Source organism: Procambarus clarkii, chromosome 33 (genome assembly GCF_040958095.1).
Source record: "Procambarus clarkii isolate CNS0578487 chromosome 33, FALCON_Pclarkii_2.0, whole genome shotgun sequence".
NCBI classification, from domain to species: Eukaryota; Metazoa; Arthropoda; class Malacostraca; order Decapoda; family Cambaridae; genus Procambarus; species Procambarus clarkii.
In genome coordinates, this window is record NC_091182.1 from 10,453,334 (window position 1) to 10,473,094 (window position 19,761).

The window sequence follows — 19,761 nt, forward strand, 5'->3', positions numbered from 1 at the left end:
TTTGATTTTCCATTGGAGACTTTCGGCACCGTGGAGAGGGGTGACCTGCTGCATGGGTGACAGTTTTTTCCCCATATCAACTTAGACTGGCTTTGCGCCGTGGAGAAGCCACTCCAGTCCGACAACCAGAATGCAACTCCATAGTCTCCTGACAATGATGGATGCCTACTACTACATTACAACTGCTTATAGATAAAGTCATGGGCTTTGCAATAAATTAATTTAGCTTAATAATAATCACAGAAGTAGCCAGTCTTCACATTGTTTAAATATAGTAATGTGTGACAAGAAATCCACACCCTTCAGGTGTGGATGTGGCAACTAGTGATACCCAACCTAATAATGAAGGAATAGCACCAGAAGGAAACAGGGAGACTCAACAAGGCTCATCAGAGAGGAATGTGGATACAGCTAACCCTAGGGACTCGGTAGTTTGTAATTCAGAAGAAGGTTCACCAAAAGTACCAGGCCTGGGGCCCCAGTGGAGAAAATCAGGAAAAGCCATATGACCGCCTGATAGACTTAACCTGTAGGGGTAGAGTTTATTTAAAAGGTGAGGAATGTGAGGAGTAAGGTATTTTGAACGATTAAGTACTACTTAGGTTAGGTGCAGATGCTCTTTTGTTTTATAAGAATGGTACATATTCAGTTATGTACAAGATAACCGTGTGACGTCATCGTCTCTTGTTAATAAACGTCATGCTGTCCGGACCTGAGTTACTCTCCATGCCTACACGTAACAAAGGGTGTGATTAAGAGTCCCGGTAGTACAGTCGGGTTCGTTTTTGACGCACAATCGAAAATTCCCGGTTCGAATCCCGGGCGGGACCGAAATGGTTGGACCCATTTCCTTTTACCTAATGCCTCTGTTCACCTAGCAGTAAGTAGGTACTCAGGAGTTAGTCAGCTTGTTGCGGGGTTGCATCCTGGATGGGGTCAGTAATTCGACTCTGGGGAGGGGGGAGGGGTGACCCCGATAAAAAAGCCTAACGTCTGTGAACACACTGTGGCTTCCTGTCTCTCGACACAGAGAATTGTTAAATTATATCAGGGAGTGGCACTCAAATGACCGTAGTCATAGTGTGTCATGTATCAGAATACGAAGGGAGAATCGCTCTCCTGACTATATCCTTAGAGAGTCATGTATTAGAGAGAAACATTCCCCCTGGCTGTAGCCATAGGGTGGCATGTATCAGAGAGTAACACTCACCAGGGAATAATAGTATGGTGTCATGTATCAGAAAGTATCACTCAGCTAGCTGTAGCCATAGGGTGTCATGTATCAGTAACATAGGGTGTCAGAGAGTAGCATGTTACGAACCTTGTCTCCTGTAGAGAGATGTTGGTGGAGACAAGCTTTGTAACAATTTAGTTATAAGAGCGACAGTTATATAAAGGTAGTAAAGTGTACATTTCCTAAAAAAAAACCTGCAGCTGGGAGGTCATGTGTTGCTGATATCACTCCGCCGAGGAAACTAGTACCAAGAGTTGGACATTTGTTGCAGAGTATGTATATATTGTATGGGAACCTTTTGTGAAGAAAAAATGGACTCATTTATGTAACCTACGAAGGGAGAAGAGTTAAATGGTTATGGTTAACCATTTATGGCTAATATAAAGAAAGGAGTATGGTTTGACTAGATATAATGAGAGATTTGGTATCCAGGGAGGCGGGTAAGATGGCCAGACCAAGCGTCATCTTACTTAGGACGCAGGAGCACCGTGTTGACTGACTGGAAGTTTTCAGTGTTAATTCCTACCAGATATCCAGATAAGTCTTACTTTTATTTATATTCAAGTTGCAAGAGATTTTAGAGTTAATTAAGATTCTACCAAGTGGGTTAATTAGAGTATCCAGGTTTCCTTTTACAAATAATTATTGAACCCCGAGTCATGTGTCTTGATAAATGTACTGACAGGTGTTGTTGATATGTATACTTACTATTGTCGGATCAGAGTATTGAGGTTTAACATATTGCTGGAGTTCTTTCAGTAAGCTAAACTATATTAGCGAGTAACTATTAAAGAGAAATTCATTAGGTTAAGAAGAGTTTCTATTGAATATTTTATCTGTTGTATGGTTTATTTCAGTAAATATATTTTTAGTGTGTTATTCTACTCAGACGCTTCTCTACTCCTGTTGAAATATCCTTTGGATTAACTAGAAGGTTACCATCCATCATATTCCATAGTCAAATAAGTAAATTAAGAATAATTATATGACCGCAGCAGTAGCTTAGGGGCATAGCAGTAGTCTAGGAATATGGCCAAACTTGAGATTAGATATTATGGGCCAGGGCGTGACAGAGAGTAAACATCAGTAATTTACAAAAGGCTGTGACACTGAAACGAGTACCAGACTATCACAGTTAATAGAAGCTGGGAGTACACGTGACACAACACTTACCTGTCTGTATTCATATGGTGTCATGTATCAGGGAGTAACACTCACCTGGCTGTAGTCGTAGGGTGTCATGTATCAGGGAGTAACACTCACCTGGCTGTAGTCGTAGGGTGTCATGTATCAGGGAGTAACACTCACCTGGCTGTAGTCGTAGGGTGTCATGTATCAGGGAATGACACTCACCTAGCTGTACTAGCAGGGTGTCATGTATTAGAGAATGGCACTCACCTGGCTGTAATCGCAGGGTGTCATGTATCAGGGAGTGACACTCACCTGGCTGTAGTCGCAGGGTGTCATGTATCAGGGAGTGACACTCACCTGGCTGTAGTCGTAGGGTGTCATGTATCAGGGAGTGACACTCACCTGACTGTAGTCGTAAGGTGTCATGCCAGTCTCCACACATGGGTTTGTGTCAGCTACGGCGGCATCTGTGGACAAGATAGGAGCAAGGAGAGTAATTAGTAGCGTGAAGGGTGGAACAGTAAAGGAGTGAGGGATGTGGTGTTCCCTGTCAATGTGGAGTGGTGAAGGCAATAGTAAGGTAAGTGTAGTTAAAAGAGGAAGGGAGAACAAAAGGACTTTATCAACACTATAAAACAAAATACAAAGTAGACAATATGATTAAGAAGAATACTTCCTTAACAAATTTCCTCATTATAGCGGAAAGTTTAGGAATTCTTGGGTGGCCATGACAACAGTCTCAGTCTGTATATGTTCAGAGCAAATGTACCAAACGTTATAAAGGTGCTCTTTGTCAGATCTCTCATAGTCTTTAATAAAATACAGTGTCGTAATATTAAACAAATATAATATTGTTAATTATAATGTCATTATTTCGATAAATCGTACAAGACATTTACTAAAGTTAGTCTTTGAAAAGCTCTCTGGCGTTCTTCTACAGAGGAAAACACAGAAGAAAATGTACATATGCTGGATACCATTGTTATGATCGCCGTCTAATAACAATACATTCCCGGCTCAAGAGTCATTTTTATTCACCTAGAAAGATCACAGACTGCCCAAACTGTAATTTAAGCTAAGTAGGAACGAGTCTTAAACACAATTTTGCGTAATATTTGGATATAAAAGGGTAAATTGTGGCAGATTGCGAATAGTCAACGCGAATGGAGTGACCGTCAAGCCTAATGACAGTCCCGCACAGTGAGCTTCGGAAGTAGTAACGACTGGGTGTGTTTGTGAATCCACAAGGAGTAGCCATTGAAGAGGCTATTGAAGACACGCCCGAGGTCACGGGAAGCAAGCGCTTCTTTCGATTTTCAATTGTAGAGAGGCCAGTGGAACGTCGACTGTGACCCCTATAAAGGGAGTACTTTATTTAACTGTACCAACTAAGAGGCTGGGGGCATTAGTTTGTTGAAATGGAACAGTTCTATAGTAACCAGTGATATGAGCAAGTGTAGCAGAAATGAGTATTTCTGGTTACCCTATAGGGACAGTGAATACAGTGAACAAATTGTGACGGTGCCCTGTATCAAAACTGACTCAACTATTGACGTCGGCCATCGTGATATTTTCTTCCATGGAAGTGAATCAGTGCACTGGCATAGGGCTGTCGAGAAAAGGGGCATCTTGCGAAGCGACGAGAGTCAAGGGGAATCCAGTGTTGACACCAGCGTTGGACACCCCACATAACGTGTCCCGCTCCCCTCCCCCTGGTGTGTCAAGAGGATCGGTACCACAGACGTGGTGCTCTTGACTTCTTGCAAGAAGAATTCAAGAGGATCGGCAAATTTTCTTCTTCCAAGAAAGGAAGAAGACACGTGTTAGCCAGGGAGCAGCGAAGGATGTGGTGAAGGAACTTCAGCAAGCTGGCGACACCTGGCAGCTACACAATACTGGAGATATCATTTCCTGGCTAAGTAATCTGCCTTCCCCTTTCCCCTTGTTGAATAAGGGCCCTCCCAATGGAACTTGTAGGAATTTATTATTATATATGTATACCCTCATGTGGTAGGATACGTTGATACTATACATGGGAATAGAGTAACGTTAGTATTAATGAAGGTCGAGAGCGGCTGTCAATTGCCGGCTTGATTGAAGTTGTCCAAGACAAATCATTATATATATGATGTATTTCTTTGGTCAGTAAATGTTCTTTTTTAGGTTTAACTCTGTGTTTATATGTACCTGCATTAAGGTTATGCCACGTCATTTGTATGTGAAAGCCTGAGAGTAGGGTACTGAGCACTTGAATTCAGGAATTGAGATTTAATGAAATCTGGTCCTTTCAAGAGGACCAGAGTAGAGAATTGAAGTCATTTCTTCCGCCCAGGGCGTAAGTGAGAACCCCGATGATCACAGGAATAGCTGGATAACCAAGTGTTTGAGGTAGACACCTGCCACTCTACCTCTCGCTCTCTGCGGACAGAAAGTAAGTATCCTAGTTAGTTCCCAGAGGTGCTGTGGGTTCCTTGTGTTTTGGAGCTTGTGTACACAGGGGTTAAGCGCCGACTTCATCACGAGGGAAAGTGAGTACAGAGCCGACAGTAAAGAAAAAGTGACGGAATATCACCGGTGGAGCTCGACGAGGATCTGACCTTTGTCATCCCCCGTGACACCATTGAAATTAAATGCTACGTCGGTGATTGAAAAATGATACTGAGAGTGCAGGAAGAACTAGTATATGAAGATTCTAGACCAGCAATTAACAAACCAAATGGTCCTATAGCCACTTGTCCTCTGTTAAGGCACAATTTCTTGCTTCTGACTTTATTTGCAAGAGGCAATTTACATAGCAAAACCAAGCTTTCCTTGTGCACCTTTCGTTAACTATTAGCACTATTCTTGTGGTAATAGTTAAGCCCTAGAACCTGATTGTGAATGTCCTAACACCCTTTTAGATGTGCAGTTCTATTTCTTGCCTTCTTTCACCCTTATCTGAGGCTCTCAAGGACGAGTAAACTTGGCCATTAATCTAGAAGAAGAGAGGAGCTGCTGGAACATTTTTGAAAGAACCTCTTAGAAGCTATAAAATGATATGGATATTTTTATAAAGTACCAAGTAATTAAAGCATTCCATTTCTCTTGTTAAAAATTATTGCAAATTGGAAAGTGTTTTGTGTTTTGTGTTTTGTTTTGTTTTTGTGTTTGTTTTCTGTTTTGAAAGTGTAAAGTGTTTTGTCACTGTACAAAATGCTCATGGCATTGTTGGACAGTGCTGGAGCACTGTCAGGGTATGGCATAGATGAATGATGCCTAAACTGGGTGGCAGTGTCATTCCACTTGCTCACTGAAGAATTAAAGTGAGTTTTTACGTACCCATGGATCATCTGAGAGTTTAGTTTCTATCAATGTCCTCCCATCCTGGCCCTGTTCATTCATTACATTTTGGGTGTGTTCACTTCATCAACACCTGTACAAATCTTGTACGTCGTAATCATGGCTCCATTTTCCTTGCTATTTTCCAGTGATTTGAGGTCTAATTCTTTGAGTCTTTCTTCGAAGCTGAGTTCTCTTATTTCAAGGACCAGTCTCATATCACAAAACCTGCTCTTCTACAAATTTGCTTTGAACTTTCTCTGGTGTGACGTCCACAATGTTGCTGCATAATTAAACTCTGATTTAACACACGTAATGTAGAGTGTTTTGAAACCTTCCCTAGCCATGTGCCTGAAGACAACAATGTTTGACAGCTTTGCATACATCACTGATTGTATCCCGTTAATGTCTGCCTCATGTGATACTCGCTGTTATATCTTCACACAGATAACTATTATTTTCTGACTCAATGATGATGTGTATGTAAGACAGTGTAGAGGCGTACCTGTGAGGAGAAGGGCGAGCGTCCCTACCAGACAGGTCTTCACAAGGTCACCAGCAGCCATGATGGCAATAGTCTGTGGTACTCGACTATCAGACGCTCCCTTTTATGTATATACACGTCCCTCACCCGGGCGCAGTTTGCACCTGGTGTTTCCCATGAACTTTTATGAGTGTGTGGGTGTGTGTGTATTCGCCTAGTTGTATTCACCTAGTTGTGCTTGCGAGGGTTGAGCTCTGCTCTTTCGGCCCGCCTCTCAACTGTCAATCAACTGTTTGATTGACAGTTGATTGACACTTTTTACTACTACTATTTTTCCACCCCCCCCCCCTACACATACACACCAGGAAGCAGCCCGTGACAGCTGACTAACTCCCAGGTACCTATTTACTGCTATGTAACAGGGGCATAGGGTGAAAGAAACTTTGCACACCGTTTCTCGCAAGCGCCCGGGATCGAACCCGGGACCACATGATCACGTGCCCAGCATGCTGTCCGCTCGGAAGGCCGGCTCTGTGTGTGTTTGTATGTGTGTGTGCTCACCTAATTGTACTCACTTAATTGTGCTTGCGGGGGTTGAGCACTGGGTCTTTGGTCCCGCCTCTTAACCGTCAATCAACAGGTGTACAGGTTCCTGAGCCTACTGGGCTCTATCATCTCTACGCTTGAAACTGTGTATAGAGTCTGCCTCCACCACATCACTTCCTAATGCATTCCATTTGTCAACTACCCTGACACTAAAAATGTTATTTCTAATATCTCTGTGACTCATTTGGGCACTCAGTTTCCACCTGTGTCCCCTAGTGCGTGTGCCCCTTGTGTTACATAGACTGTCTTTATCTACACTATCAATTCCCTTGAGAATCTTGAATGTGGTGATCATGTCACCCCTAACTCTTCTGTCTTCCAGCGGAGTGAGGTTTAATCCCGTAGCCTCTCCTCGTAGCTCATACCTCTCAGCTCGGGTACTAGTCTGGTGGAAAACCTTTGAACCTTTTCCAGTTTGGTCTTATCTTTGACTAGATATGGACTCCTTGCTGGGGCAGCATACTCCAGGATTGGCCTGACTTATGTGGTATACAAAATTCTGAATGATTCCTTACACAAGTTTCGGAATGCCGTTCTTATGTTCGCCAGCCTGGCATATGCCGCTGATGTTATCCTCTTGATATGGGCTGCAGGGGACAGGTCTGGCGTGATATCAACCCCCAAGTCTTTTTCTCTCTCTGACTCATGAAGTATTTCATCTCCCAGATGAAACCTTGTATCTGGCCTCCTGCTCCCTACGCCTATCTTCATTACATTTACTTGGGTTAAACTCAAAGAACCAATTTTCGACCATTCCTTCAGCTGGTCAAGGTCTTCTTGAAGCCTCAAGCAGTATTCCTCTGTCTTAATCTTTCTCATAATTTTGGCATCGTCAGCAAACATTGAGAGAAATGAATCTATACCCTCCGGGAGATCATTTACATATATCAGAAACAAGATAGGGCCGAGTACCGAGCCCTGTGGGACTCCACTGGTGACTTCACGCCAATCCGAGGTCTAACCCCTCACCGTAACTCTCTGCTTCCTATTGTTTAGGTACTCCTTAATCCACTGGAGCACCTTACCAGCTACACCTGCCTGTCTCTCCAGCTTATGTACCAGCCTCTTATACGGTACTGTGTCAAAGGCTTTCCGACATTAAAGAAAATGCAGTCCATCCAGCCTCCTTTTTCTTGCTTAATCTTTGTCACCTGGTCGTAGAATTCTGTTAAGCCTGTCAGGCAAGATTAACCTTCCCTGAATCCAAGTTGTCGATTTGTCACGAAGTCCGTTCTCTTCAGATGAGTTACTAGGTTTTGTCTCAGAAGCTTCTCCATCACCTTGCATGGTATACAAGTCAAGGACACTGGCCTGTAGTTCAGTGCCTCTTGCCTGTCGCCCTTTTTGTATATTGGGACCACATTCGCCGTCTTCCATATTTCTGGTAGGTCTCCCGTCTCCAGTGACCTACTATACACTATGGAGAGCGGCAAGCAAAGTGCCTCTGCACACTCTTTCGGTACCCATGGTGAGATCCCGTCTGGACCAACAGCTTTTCTAACATCCAGATCCAGCTGGTGTCTCTTGACCTCCTCACTCGTAATTTCGAACCCTTCTAAGGCTGCCTGGTTTACTTCCCTTTCTCCTAGCACATTGACCACACCTTGTTATATTGTGAAGACCTCCTGGAACCTCTAGTTGAGTTCTTCACACACCTCTTTGTCATTCTCTGCATACCTGTCCTCGCCTGTTCTAAGTTTCATTACCTGTTCTTCCACTGTTGTTTTCCTTCTGATGTGACTATGGAGTAGCTTTGGTTCGGTCTAGGCTTTGTTTGCTGTATCATTTTCAACATTTTTCTCTACTTCTCTTCTCACCCTAACATACTCATTCCTGGTTCTCTGGTATCTCTCTCTGTTTTCTGGTGTTCTGTTATTCCGGAAGTTCCTCCACGCCCTTTTGTTCAGTCCCTTTGCATCCATACAGGCCCTATTATACCATGGATTCTTCTTTTGCCTCTCTGATTTTTCCCTTTGGGACGGGATGAACCTGTTTACTGCCTCCTGACACTTTTGGGTGACATAGTCTGTCATATCTTGAACAGACGTTGCTCTGAGGTCTCTGTCCCAAGGTATTTCCCTTAGGAAACGTCTCATATTCTCATATTTCCCCTTTCGGTAAGCCTGCCTTTTGTTTCCTAGTTCTTTTTTGGGGGAGACATTTCCTAGCTCTACCAGGTATTCAAAGTATAATACACTGTGGTCACTCATCTCCAAGGGTGTTTCCATCTTAACTTCCCTTATATCCCACTCATTTAGGGTAAATATCAGATCGAGCATGGCTGGTTCGTCTTCTCCTCTCATTCTTGTTGGTTCCTTGATGTGCTGGCTTAGAAAGTGTCTTGTTGCCACGTCCAGCAGCTTAGCTCTCCATGTTTCTGGTCCGCCATGCGGATCTCTGTTTTCCCAGTCTATTTTCCCGTGGTTGAATTCTCTCATTATTAGTAGTCCAGATCCATTCCTTCTGGCAACAGCAGTTACCCTCTCTGTTATGTTAATGGTGGCCATGTTGTTTCTATCATATTCCTGTCTGGGTCTTCTGTCATTTGGTGGTGGATTATATATGACTACGACTATAATTTATTGTCCTCTACTTGTTAAGGTACCTGCTATGTAGTTACTGAAACCCTCATAGCCCTGAATAATTATCTTCTCAAAGTCCCAGCCCTTTCTTACCAGCAGAGCTACACCACATCCACCACTTCCTTCTCTCTCTTTCCTCATAACATAATAGTCCTGTGGGAACATTGCATTTGTTATGGTTTCGTTAACTTTGTTTCTGTGAGTGCTTTTATGTCTGGGTTTTCCTCTTGTACCCATTCTCCAAGCTCATTTGCTTTATTTTTAATTCCATCTATGTTAGTGTACATTGTAGTGAGGCTCACTTTCTTCTGTCCCTTCTCAAATCGCCTTCATGGTGAGTGTTCTGCTCGTGGGGGAAGCTGTTCCATGGGTGTGAGGAATTGTGATGTGGATAACAGGGTCTCAGAGAATATTGGGGTGAGGGGTGGGGGGTCAAGTGAAAGAGGGGGAGGGGGGAAAGGGAGGGTATGGGTTGAAGGGGGGAGGGAGGACTGGAAGGAAAAAGGGGAGGGGGATATAGTGGGAGGAGGGGAGGGGTAGCAGGGTGGGAATGAAGTGTGGGGGTAGGGAGATTTGGCTGAGCATTTGAGTGGTGGCAGAGAGGGTATTGGGTAGGGGGGTTTTCTAAGCAGAGAAGGGTGGTGTGGTTGCCCTCCCCTCTGGTGTTACTGGGTAGCTAGTTGTGAGTTTCCCCCTCAACGCTAAGGATGATGTGTTGGGATGTGTGAATTCCTGGTTTTCCCCTCTCGCCCTGTGCCTCATCTTTGCTTCGCCGCCATGGCTCTCTGCTCCTCTCCTCCTCTCCCCCCCCCACACACACACTGTGTGTGTGTGTGTATGTGTGTGTGTGTGTGTGTGTGTGTGTGTGTGTGTGTGTGTGTGTGTGTGTGTGTGTGTGTGTGTGTGTGTGTGTGTGTGTGTGTGTGTGTGTGTGTGTGTGTATGTGTGTGTGTGTGTGTGTGTGTGTGTGTGTGTGTGTGTGTGTGTGTGTGTGTGTGTGTGTGCGTGTGTGTACTCACCTAGTTGTACTCACCTAGTTGTGCTTGCGGGGGTTGAGCTCTGGCTCTTTGGTCCCGCCTCTCAACTGTCAATCAACAGGTGTACAGGTTCCTGAGCCTATTGTGCTCTATCATATCTACACTTGAAACTGTGTATGGAGTCTACCTCCACCACATCACTTCCTAATGCATTCCATTTGTCAACCACTCTGACACTAAAAAAGTTCTTTCTAATATCTCTGTGGCTCATTTGGGCACTCAGTTTCCACCTGTGTCCCCTAGTGCGTGTGCCCCTTTTGTTAAACAGCCTGTCTTTATCAACCCTGTCAATTCCCTTGAGGATCTTGAATGTGGTGATCATGTCCCCCCTAACTCTTCTGTCTTCCAACGAAGTGAGGTTTAATTCACGTAGTCTCTCCTCGTAGCTCATACCTCTCAGCTCGGGTACTAGTCTGGTGGCAAACCTTTGAACCTTTTCCATTTTAGTCTTATGCTTGACTAGATATGGACTCCATGCTGGTGCCTCATACTCCAGGATTGGTCTGACCTATGTGGTATATAATGTTCTGAAAGATTCCTTACACAAGTTTCTAAAGGCCGTTCTTATGTTAGCCAACCTGGCATATGCTGCTGCTGTTATCCTCTTGATATGAGCATCAGGGGACAGGTCTGGCGTGATATCAACCCCCAGGTCTTTCTCTCTCTCGGACTCTTGAAATATTTCATCTCCCAAGTGATACCTTGTATCTGGTCTCCTGCTTCCTACCCCTATCTTCATTACATTACATTTGCTTGGATTAAACTCTAACAGCCATTTGTTCGACCATTCCTGCAGCTTGTCCAGGTCTTCTTGAAGCCTCAAGCTGTCCTCCTCTGTCTTAATCCTTCTCATAATTTTGGCGTCGTCAGCAAACATTGAGGAATGAGTCTATACCCTCTGGGAGATAATTTACGTATATCAGAAACAGGATAGGTCCAAGTACAGAGCCCTGTGGGACTACACTGGTGACTTCACGCCAGTCTGAGGTCTCACCCCTCACTGTAACTCTCTGCTTCCTATTGTTTAGGTACTCCCTTATCCACTGGAGCGCCCTACCAGTTACTCCTGCCTGTTTCTCTAGCTTTTGCATCAACCTTTTATGGGGTACTGTGTCAAAGGCTTTCCGACAGTCCAAAAAAAATGCAGTCCGCCCACCCTTCTCTTTCTTGTTTAATCTTTGTCACCTGATCGTAGAATTCTATCAATCCTGTAAGGCAAGATTTACCCTCCCTGAACCCATGTTGATGAGTTGTCACGAAGTCTCTTCTCTCCAGATGTGTTACTAGGTTTTTTCTCACAATCTTCTCCATCACCTTGCATGGTATACAAGTTAAGGACACTGGCCTGTAGTTCAGTGCCTCTTGTCTGTCACCCTTTTTGTATATTTTAACTACATTAGCAGTCTTCCATATTTCTGGTAGGTCCCCCGTTTCCAGTGACCTACTATACACTATGGAGAGTGGTAGGCAAAGTGCTCCTGCACACTCTTTCAATACCCATGGCGAGATTCCATCCGGCCCAACAGCTTTTCTCACATCAAGCTCCAATAGGTGCTTCTTGACCTCATCTCTTGTAATTTCGAACCTATCCAAGGTCACCTGGTTTGCTGCCACCTCTGCTAGCGCCGCAACATCTCCCTGTTCTATTGTAAAGACCTCCTGGAACCTTTTGTTGAGTTCTTCACACACCTCTTTGTCATTCTCTGTGTACCTGTCCTCGCCCACCCTAAGTTTCATCACCTGTTCCTTCACTGTTGTCTTCCTCCTGATGTGACTGTAGTAGCTTTGGTTCGGTCTTGGCTTTATTAGCTATATCATTTTCATACCTTTTCTCAGCTGCTCTTCTCACACTGACATACTCGTTCCTGGTTCTCTCTACTTTCTGGTGTTCTGTTATTACGGAAATTCCTCAATGCCCTTTTGTTCTGCTCCTTTGCTTTCATACATTCCTTATTAAACCACAGATTCTTCCTTTGCTTCTCTGTTTTTTCCTGTCGGGCTGGGACAAACCTGCTTACAGCCTCCTGACATTTTTGGGTGACATAGTCCATCATGTCTTGTACGGACTTGGTTCCGAGTTCTGTGTCCCAATGTATATCCCATAGGAATTTATTCATTTCCTCATAGTTTCCCTTTCGGTACGCCAGCCCTTTGGTTCCCAGTTCTTTTTTGGGGGTGATAATTCCCAGCTCAACCAGGTACTCAAAGCTCAATACACTATGATCACTCATTCCCAAGGGGGCTTCCAACTTAACTTCCCTTATATCCGATTCGTGTATTCACTAGTTATATTCACTAGTTGTGTTTGCGGGGGTTGAGCTTTGCTCTTTCGGCCCGCCTCTCAACTGTCAATGAACTGTTTAATAACTACACTAACTACTTTTTTTTTTTTCACACCACACACACACACACACCCCAGGAAGCAGCCCGTGACAGCTGACTAACTCCCAGGTACCTATTTACTGCTAGGTAACAGGGGCATTCAGGGTGAAAGAAACTTTGCCCATTTGTTTCTGCCTCGTGCGGGAATCGAACCCGCGCCACAGAATTACGAGTCCAGCGCGCTATCCACCAGGCTACGAGGCCCACTCAGTGTGTGTGTGTGTGTGTGTGTGTGTGTGTGTGTGTGTGTGTGTGTGTGTGTGTGTGTGTGTGTGTGTGTGTGTGTGTGTGTGTGTGTGTGTGTGTGTGTGTGTGTGTGTGTGTGTGTGTGTGTGTGTGTGTGTGTGTGTGTTTGTGTGTGTATGTGTGTGTGTGTGTGTGTGTGTGTGTGTGTGTGTGTACTCACCTAATTGTGCTTGCGGGGGTTGAGCTTTGGCTCTTTGGTCCCGCCTCTCAACCGTCAATCAACAGGTGCACAGATTCCTGAGCCTACTGGGCTCTATCATATCTACATTTGAAACTGTGTATGGAGTCAGCCTCCACCACATCACTTCCTAGTTCATTCCGTTTACTAAAAACTCTGACACTGAAAAAGTTCTTTCTAATGTCTCTGTTGCTCATTTTGGTACTCAGCTTCCACCTATGTCCCCTTGTTCGCGTCCCTCCCGTGTTGAATAGTTCATCCTTGTTTACCCGGTCGATTCCCCTGAGGATTTTGTAGGTTGTGATCATGTCCCCCCTTACTCTTCTGTCTTCCAGTGTCGTAAGGTGAACTTCCCGCAGCCTTTCCTCATAACTCATGCCTCTTAGTTCTGGGACTAGTCTAGTAGCATACCTTTGGACTTTTTCTAGCTTCGTCTTGTGCTTGACAAGGTACGGTCTCCATGCTAGGGCCGCATACTCCAGGATTGGTCTTACATATGTGGTGTACAAGATTCTGAATGATTCCTTACACAGGTTCTTGAACGCCGTTCTGATGTTAATCTCGCATAAGCCGCAGACGTTATTCTTTTTATGTGGGCTTCAGGAGACAGGTTTGGTGTGATATCAACTCCTAGATCTTTCTTTCTGTCCGTTTCATTAAGTACTTCATCTCCAATTCTGTATCTTTCATTAAGTACTTCATCTCCTATTCTGATCGGACCTGGGTTCGATCCCCGGCGCCGGCGAGAAACATTGGGCAGAGTTTCTTTCACCCTATGCCCCTGCTTTCTAACAGTAAAATAGGTACCTGGGTGTTAGTCAGCTGTCACGGGCTGCTTCCTGGTGGTGGAGGCCTGGTCGTGGACCGGGCCGCGGTGACACTAAAAAAAAAAAAAAAAAAAAAAAAAAAAAAAAAAAAAAAAAAAAAAAAAAAAAAAATGCCCCTAAATCATTTTAAGAACCTCAAGAAGAAGATCCTGTGTCTGGCCTCCTGTTTCCAATGCCTAGTGTTATTACTTTGCATTTACTCGGGTTGAATTTCAACTGCCATTTGTTGGACCATTCACTCAGTCTGTCTAGGTCATCTTGTAGCCTTCTATTATCGTTCTCAGTTTCAATCCTCCTCATAATTTTTGCATCATCGGCAAACATTGAGAGAAACGATTCTATACCCTCTTGGAGATCATTTAAATATATCAGAAACAGTATAGGTCCAAGGACTGACCCCTGCGGGACTCCACTCGTAACGTCTCGCCAATCTGAGACCTCACCCCTCACACTGACTCGTTGTCTCCTGTTGCTTAGATACTCCTTTATCCAATGGAGTACCTTTCCTTTCACTTCAGTTTGCATCTCCAGCTTTTTCACAAGCCTCTTGTGTGGCACTGTATCAAAGGCTTTCTGACATAAACTAATACCTGATCAACCAGGCTGTGACTCATACGTCAAGCTGTGAGCAGCCGCGTCCAACAGCCTGGTTGATCGGTCCAGCAACCAGGAGGCCTGGTCGACGACCGGGCTGCGGGGACACAAAGCCCCGGAAGCACCTCAAGGTAACCTCAAGGTAACAATCCAAAAATATGCAGCCTGCCCTATCTTCTCTTTCTTGCCTTATTTTTGTTGCCTGGTCGTAGAATTCAAGTAACCCTGTGAGGCAGGACCTGCCATCCCTGAACTCATGTTGATGCTGTGTTACAAAGTTCTATCGCCCCAGGTGCTCCACTAGATTTCTTCGTACAATCTTCTCCATCAGCTTGCATGGTATGCAGGTTAGGGACCCCTGGCCTGTAATTCAGTGCCTCCTGTCTATCCCCTTTCTTGTATATCGGGACTACGTTAGCTACTTTCCAAATTTCTGGCAGTTCCCCTGTTGCCAGTGATTTGTCATACACTATGGAGAGTGGAAAGCACAGTTCTTCTGCACTTTCCTTTAGTATCCAAGGGAAAATTCCATCTGGGCCTATAGCCTTTGTCACATTCAACTATAGTAAACAGTCTAGTGTGTGTGTGTGTGTGTGTGTGTGTGTGTATATGTGTGTGTGTGTGTGTGTGTGTGTGTGTGTGTGTGTGTGTGTGTGTGTGTGTGTGTGTGTGTTTGTTTACTAGTTGTGTTTTTACGGGGGTTGAGCTCTGTGTGTGTGTGTGTGTGTGTGTGTGTGTGTGTGTGTGTGTACTCACCTATTCTCACCTATTTTTGCTTGCGGGGGTTGAGCTTTGGCTCTTTGGTCCCGCCTCTCAACCGTCAATCAACTGGTATACAGATTCCTGAGCCTACTGGGCTCTATCATATCTATATTTAAACCTGTGTATGGAGTCAGCCTCCACCACATCACTGCCTAATGCATTCCACCTGTTAACCAATCAAACACTGAAAAAGTTCTTTCTTACGTCCCTGTGGCTCATTTGGGTACTCAGTTTCCACTAGTGTCTCCTTGTTCGCGTACCACCAGTGTTGAATAGTTTGTCCTTGTCTACCCTGTCAATACCCCTGAGGATTTTGTAGGTAGTGATCATGTCTCCCCTTACTCTTCTGTCTTCCAGTGTCGTAAGGTGCAATTCCCGCAGTCTCTCCTCGTAACTCATACCCCTTAGTTCTGGGACTAGTCTACTGTCATGCCTCATGGAACTTTTTCCAGCTTCGTCTTGTCCTTGACAAAGAACGGGCTCCATGCTGGGGCCGCATACTCCAGAATTGGTCTAACATATGTGGTATACAAGATTCTGAATGATTCCTTACACGGGTTCCTGAATGCTGTTCTGATGTTAGCCAGCCACGCATATGCCGCAGACGTAATTCTTTTTATGTGGGCTTCAGGACACAGGTTTGGTGAGAAATCAACCCCTAGATCTTTCTCTCTGTCTGTTTAATGAAGCACTTCATCTCCTATTCTGTATCTCGTTTCTGGCCCCTTGTTTTCCACGAATAGTTTCATTACTTTGCATTTACTCGGATTGAACTTTAGTAAACATATGTTGGACCATTAATTCAGTCTGTCTAGGTCATCTTGTAGCCTCCTACTATCCTCATCTGTTTCAATAATCCTAATAATTTTTGTATCATCTGCAAAAATTGAGAGAAACGAGTCTATACCCTCTGGGAGATCATTCATATCAGAAACAGTAAAGGTCCAAGAACTGACCCCTGCGGGACTCCACTTGTGAAGTCTCGCAAATCTGAGTCCTCACCCCTCACAGTGCCTCGTTGTCTTCTATTGTTTAGGTACTCCCTTATCCAATGGAGTACCTTCCTTTTCACTCTAGCCTGCATCTCCAGCTTTTTCACTAGCCTCTTGTGTCGCACTGTAGTAAAGGCTTTCTGGCAATCCAAAAATATGCAATCTGCCCTACCCCCTCACTTTCTTGCCTGATTTTTGTTGCCTGGTCATAGAATTCAATTAATCCTGTGAGGCAGGACTTGCCGTCCCTGAACCCATGTTGATGCTGTGTTACAAAGTTCCTTTGCTCCAGATGTTCCACTTGCTTTCTTTGCACAATCATCTCCATCAGCTTGCATGGTATGCAGGTTAGGGACACTGGCCTGAAGTTCAGTGCCTCCTGTCTATCCCCCCCATCTTGTATATTAGGACTACATTAGCTGCTCTCCAAATTTCGGGCAGTTCCCCTGTTGCCAGTGATTTGTTATACAATATGGAGAGTGGCAAGCACAGTGCTTCTGCTCCTTCCTTTAGTATCCAAGGGGAGAATCCATCTGGGCCTTTGTCACATCCAACTCTACTAACAACTTCTTTAATTCCCCATTGGTAATCACAATCTCTTCTAGTGGTTCCTGGTCAACTATTCCCTCTCTTATCTCTGGAATTTCTCCTTGCTCTAAGGTGAAGACCTCGAGGAATTTTTTATTCAGTTCCTCTCACACTTCCTTGTCGTTTGTAATAAATCCTTCTGCCTCTATCCATAATTTCACTACCTATTCTTTTACTGTTGTTTTGCTTCTGATGTAGCTGTGCAGCAATTTAGGTTGAGTCTTTGCCTTGCTTGCGATGTCATTTTCGTATTGTCTTACTGCCTCTCTTCTCATCCTTACATATTCATTCCTGCCACGCTGGTATCTTTCACTACTCTCAAGTGTCCTAGCTGTTATTCCTATAATTTCTCCATGCCCTTTTACTTTGCTGCTTTGCTAGCCTATATCTCTGATTAAACCATGGGTTTAAAAAGTACCTTATGTACTCACCTAGTTGTGCTGGCGGTGGCTGAGCTCTGGCTCTTTGGTCCCGCCTCTCTACTGTCAATCAACAAGAGTACAGATTCGTAAGCCTACTGGGCTCTAACATATCTACCTTTGAAACTGTGCACGGAGTCTGCCTGCAACAAATCATTGCCTAATGCATTCCATCCGTTAACTACTCTGACACTGAAAAATTTCTTTCGAACTTCCCTGTGGCTCATTTGGGTACTCAATTTCCACCTGTGTTCACTTGTTCGTACCACCGGAGTTAAACAGTTTTTCTTTATCTACCCATGTCAAATCCTCTGAGAATTTTGTAGGTATTGATCATATCTCCCCTTACTCTTCTGTCTTCCGGTGTAGTGAGGTGCATCTCACGCAATATTTCCTCGTAACTCATGCCTCTTAGTTCTGGTACTAGCATAGTGGCATACCTCTGAACTTTTTCAAGTTTCTGCTTGTGTTTGACAAGTTACGGGCTCCCTGCTGGGGCTGTATACTCCAGGAGTGGTCTTCTATACGTGGTTTACAAGGTTCTGAATGATTCCTTGCACTGGTTCCTGAAGGCAATTCTGATGTAAGCCAGTCTTGCTTACGCCGCCGATGTTATTCCTGTTGTGGGCTTCAAGAGACAGGTTTGGTGTGATATCAATTCCTAGATCTATCTCTCTGTCTGTTTCATGAAGGACTTCTTCTCCTATTCGGTATCTTGTGTCTGTGCTCCTGTTTGCACCACTTAGTTTCATTATTAATGGGATGCTATATTAAGTTGGATGACAAAGTTAATTCCCCAAATTAGAAATCTTTCATATGAAGAAAGATTAACGATGCTTAAATTGTATTCACTGGAAAAGCGAAGAGTTAGGGGTGACATGATAGAGGTTTACAAGTGGATGAATGGACATAACAAAGGGGATATTAATAGGGTATTAACAATATCAATTCAAGACAGAACACGAAACAATGGGTATAAATTGGATAAGATTAGATTGAGGAAACTCTTGGGTAAATACTTGTTCGGTAACAGGGTTGTTGATTTATGGAACTAATTACCACGTACTGTGTTGGAGGTGGGGTCTCTTGATTGTTTCAAGCGTGGGTTGGACATGCATATGAGTGTGATTGAGTGGTTATAAATAGAAGCTGCCTCGTATGGGCCAATAGACCTTCTGCAGTTACGTTTGTTCTTATGTTCATATTACCTTACATTTACTTGGGTTGAACTTTAGTAGCCATTTGCTGGACCATTCATTCAGTTTGTCATGGTCATCTTGTAACCTCATACTATCTTCGTCTGTGTTAATCCTCCTCATAATCATTGCATCATCAGCAAACAGTGAGGGAAATGATTCTATACCCTCTGGGAGATCATTTTCATATATCAGAAACAGTATAGGTCCAAGAACTGAGCCCTGCGGGACTCCACTGGTGACGTCTCACCAATCTGAGACCTCAACCCTCACAGTGACTTGCTGTCGTATGTTGCTTAGGTACTCAGTCAGTCAGTACCTAAGGCCAGTCAGTCAGACGCAGTCACAGTGAGAGGTTGTGTTAGCTGGAGCTCCGATTGCAGTAATATTATTATAGCAATAATGGAAGGATTAGTGAAGGAACTGATGAATCTAGTTGGAACTCTGAGAGTAGAGATAGATTCCCTACGGGAGGAGTTACGACAGCTGAAACATCGAGAAGAAACGAAGGAGAAGACCAATATTAAAAAGACCTCGTCGTGGAAAGTCGTAAAGGACGGGGGTTTTAAGAAGACCTTGACAAGGCCGCCTTCAGACGCCCTAAGGACTTCAAATTCGTTTGCCGTGTTGGAAGACGAGTGCTGTGGTGAGCCTGCAGTTCACTCGAAAGGGAAATCAACGAAGAGCAACGAAGCGCAAGCCCCTCAAAGTGCTCAGAAAGTAAAGGCGGTACCTAAGAGAATTTTGGTTGTGGGAGATTCCCAGGTGAGGTATTTAGACAGGACGTTTTGTGCCAGAGATAGGGGGAGCAGGTTAAGGGTTTGCTATCCAGGACCTGGAATTGGAGATATTGTTGACAACATGAAAGATATTATGACGGGAAATGGGAACAAACCCAGTATTTGTATTAGTACAGGGGGTAATGATGTTGGACGAGTTAGGAGTGAGGAACTGATACAGAAATTTAACAAAGCCATAGAATTAGTTAGGAGCAAGATAGGAATCCCGATCATATGTGGCAATCTTCCAAAAAAGAGCGTTGGGAATGAATGGTTGTCGAGGGCACTTGGTGTCAATTGCCGGCTGGGAAAATATTGCAAATCAAATGCAATATCTTTCATGGACAACTGGTAACACTTTTATTGAAGAAATGAAATGTATGCTCGTGATGGGGTGCATCTATCA

General features: G+C 44.2%; 1 protein-coding gene across 1 annotated transcript in view; it reads right to left on the reverse strand.

Annotated features, from left to right (window-relative positions):
* Window positions 1–6,250, reverse strand: part of LOC138370683 (uncharacterized) — a 15,623-nt gene extending 9,373 nt beyond the window's left edge. The window contains exons 1-2 of the mRNA XM_069335296.1: window positions 6,189–6,250; window positions 2,768–2,832 (exon numbers count right to left, since the gene is read on the reverse strand). Coding sequence (XP_069191397.1) covers window positions 2,768–2,832; window positions 6,189–6,249 — 126 coding nt within the window. The 5' untranslated portion in view covers window position 6,250. The remainder of the gene's footprint in view (window positions 1–2,767; window positions 2,833–6,188) is intronic.
* Between the last annotated feature and the right edge of the window lie 13,511 nt (window positions 6,251–19,761).